Source organism: Echinops telfairi, unplaced genomic scaffold (genome assembly GCF_000313985.2).
Source record: "Echinops telfairi isolate 266 unplaced genomic scaffold, ASM31398v2 ScPeMD7_655;HRSCAF=1070, whole genome shotgun sequence".
Taxonomy (NCBI): domain Eukaryota; kingdom Metazoa; phylum Chordata; class Mammalia; order Afrosoricida; family Tenrecidae; genus Echinops; species Echinops telfairi.
This window is the reverse complement of record NW_022104553.1, coordinates 17,330,485-17,333,636: the sequence shown is the minus strand read 5'-3', so window position 1 is coordinate 17,333,636 and position 3,152 is coordinate 17,330,485. Positions and strand designations below refer to the sequence as shown.

The 3,152-nt window shown below is 55.2% G+C and overlaps 1 protein-coding gene across 2 annotated transcripts in view; it reads left to right on the top strand.

The window, feature by feature from the left end:
• The first annotated feature begins 128 nt into the window (after positions 1-128).
• EPS8L1 (EPS8 like 1) overlaps positions 129-3,152 on the top strand; it is a 12,816-nt gene continuing 9,792 nt past the window's right edge. For both annotated transcript variants that reach the window (XM_004715642.2, XM_045292910.1), the window contains exons 1-3: positions 129-162; positions 2,509-2,549; positions 2,789-2,847. In XM_004715642.2, the coding sequence (XP_004715699.1) occupies positions 146-162; positions 2,509-2,549; positions 2,789-2,847 (117 nt within the window). In that variant the 5' untranslated portion in view covers positions 129-145. The remainder of the gene's footprint in view (positions 163-2,508; positions 2,550-2,788; positions 2,848-3,152) is intronic.

Sequence of the window (3,152 nt, the reverse complement as noted above, 5' to 3'; positions counted from 1 at the left end):
GGCTGGGGGTCAGGACTCCTGGTCTGAGGGAGGAGGGGCTGGGGGTCAGGACTCCTGGTCTGAGGGAGGAGTGGGGGAAAAGAACCACAGGTCAGCATCCTCCCTCCTTGGTCCCCAGGTGGCAGGAGCACCCCATCTCTGCACCATGAGCACCCCTGCCGGGTAAGTGCCCGCACCCCACGTGCACACACTGACTCCCTCTGGCCCAGCTGGGCTCTGGCTCTGGAGGGGACACTGGGCCGGGTCCCTTCTGGGTTGGGACCATCAGCCACTCCCTTGGGCTCCGGGAGGAATGGGAATGTGAGGGCTCTAGGGCATTGTGCCAGGCGACAGGCGCTCCACCAGCAACTGCTAGTGCTTCAGGGAAAGTTACCCTGTTCTTTAAAACCCACAAACTCCCAAGGGGCTCTGTGGGTGAGGTTGGCGGTTCAAACCCCACCTCCACTCCCTGGGAGAAAGATGAGGCCGTCTGCTCCCCTGAAGATTTACAGCCTCTGAAACCCTCTTCGGGGACTCGAGGAGTGGAATGTGTTTTTCTGATTCTGTGGCGGGAGTGTATGTGTACAGAGCAAATTGGTTTTCCAGTCTATAGTTTGAGCACATTCTGTTTCATGACCTTTGTTTATCGCCAGTGTGAGCACCCTCTCTCCACTTCCTGCCTGCTTTTCTTGTTCCTCTCCCCACCTTTCCTGCTCTCCCTTCCCACCTGTCCTTCGCATCTCGGATGGTTGGTTGTTCTAAAGAGTGCTACCCATCTGCCGTGACTGTTTCTCTTATAGATCTGTTGTCCGCAAGGGTGAGTTCAGTGCCACCCCTGAAGGGTGATGGAGGGCCACCTCAGTCATCGCGAGGGGTCCACTGGTCTCTCTCTGACCAGTGAGCCTGCTCTCTCTTGTGATTTTGAATGTTGTCCCACATTTGCCCTGCACTCTTTTCTGGACCTTCCAACGAGATCCCTTTCAAAGCTTAAAGTAGTTGGTCGTGGTGGCTGGGCACGAACTAGTGCTTCGGGTCTCTGTCTGAGGTTCCTGCGGCCCATTGGGCCTGTGGACCGATGTTTCTCTGAGTCTCCGATTTCCTCCCCTCCTCCTTGCTCCGCAAGGGAGATAGCTTGTCCATAAATATGAGCTGTCACAATGGATGTGACAATAAAAGGCCCCAATAAAATTATATATATATGTGAACTGTCTCCTAGAAACCCAGGGGCTTCCCTCCCAACAGTGAAGGGCTCCAATCTCCTGGAGCGAGCCCAAAATAGCACAAAGGGATGGGTAGAGACAGTTGCACGAGGGACAGTGAAGAAGCCCTGGTGGCGTAGTGGTTATGCATTGGCTGCTAAGTGCGAGGTCTGCAGGTCAAAACCACCAGCCTCTCCGGTGGAGGAAGATGGGGCTTTCTACTCCCATAAAGAGGAACAGTCTCAGAGGGTTCATGAGGGAGGTGGGCGGGATATGAGCTGATACCCAGGTCTCAAGTAGAAAGACAGTGTTTTGCAAATGATGATGGCAACCTATGTGCAAATGTATTTGACACAATGGATGGATGGATGGATGGATGGATGGATGGATGGATGGATGGATAGGTGGATGGATGGATGGATGGTGATAAGAGCTGTAAGAGCCCCCAATACAATTATTTTTACAAATAATAATAATAAATTAATTAAGTAATTAATGATTGATTACATGAGAAGAGTGACAGTCTCAGAAACCCACAAGGGAAGTTCTCCCCTGCCTTGTAAGGTCGTTGTGAGTCAGGATCGACTGCGTGGCAGTGAGCTTGTTTGTTTGTTTGTTTGTTTGCTTACTTTAGAGGTAGGGAGCTCTCCAGATCAGGGGTAATCAAATGGTGGGAAGGCTTGACATGGTCCCCACGATAAAGAATAGGGGGCTGATGGCTAAAGGAGTTTCTCAGGCCCCCTCCCCCCAACCTGAGCTCTGAGCTTCTGTTGCTTTCTCCCGAAAGAAGGACCCCATGATTGTTGGGGGTACTCCACTTGCAGGAAGAAAGGGACGAGGAGGATTTAGCTGGGGCGAGCCTGGCCCCCGAAGGCGGGAGGGGAGAAGGGACTTCTCCATCTGTGATGCACACGAATGCGAGTTGACTCATTTATTGAGTGACTACTGTATGCCAAGCCCTTTGAAACCTCATAATAGTTACTGAGCGTCAAACAACCTGGCCCACAGTTCAAGGGATGCTCACAACAGCCCAACCAGATGGATGCCAAGGGGTGAGCCGACCGTACAGAGGGGGAGACTGAGGCAGGGAAGGTGAAGCCACCTGCCCCCCACCCAGCAGACAGGGGATTGGAATCCAGGTGGTTCCACAAGCCCACAGTCACCAGCACCACGGCCTGCCTTCCCTGTCTTCTCATAGTCCAGCTCTGGGCCTGCTCTCCCGCCCCTGCTGAGAACCTTCTATGGCTCCCCTTTGCCCTCACAATACAGTCCTGGGGCATTTGAAACCCCAGGTCTCACGACCTCACTCTCCCCTCTTGACGTTCCCTAGACCTGAAGCTGCCCCCAAACCAAGCGCCAAGTCTATCTATGGTGAGTTCAGGGGGCAAGGGGACCCAGGCAGACAGAACCCAGGTCTGAGGGACAGGGGTCCTAGACCTGGATCTGAGGGAGGAGGGGCTGGGGGCCAAGATTCCAGATCTGAGGGAGGAAGGCTGTGGGGGTCAGGACCCCTGGTCTGAGGGAGGAAGGCTAGGGGTTGGGACTCCTGGGTCTGAGGGAGAAGGGCTGGGGGTCCTGGGTTGTGGGGCTCACCACCCTGTCCCCTACAGAGCAGAGGAAGCGTTACTCCACCGTGGTGATGGCTGATGTGTCCCAGTATCCAGTCAATGTGAGTCTGGGGTTCCTGTGGCCCCAGGGCAGGGAGTCTGGGCATTGGGGGTGGGGGGAGGTGCTGGGCCTGGGGAGCCAGGCAGATGTAGGAGTCGCAAAACCAAGGAACAGAGAGGGCATGGGACGCTCAGTTGGCTCAGTCTTGCAATTGGGCTTCCGGTGACCTGCCTCAGCCCCACAGCAAGCAGCCAGCTCCTCCTGCGAACCAGGGCCCTAGTAAGAACAGGGGGACAGTTCAGATGTTGCCTGGGTGAGCAAGAGGGTTGGCACCCCACAGGCTCCAGGTGGACAGTGTGGCAGTGC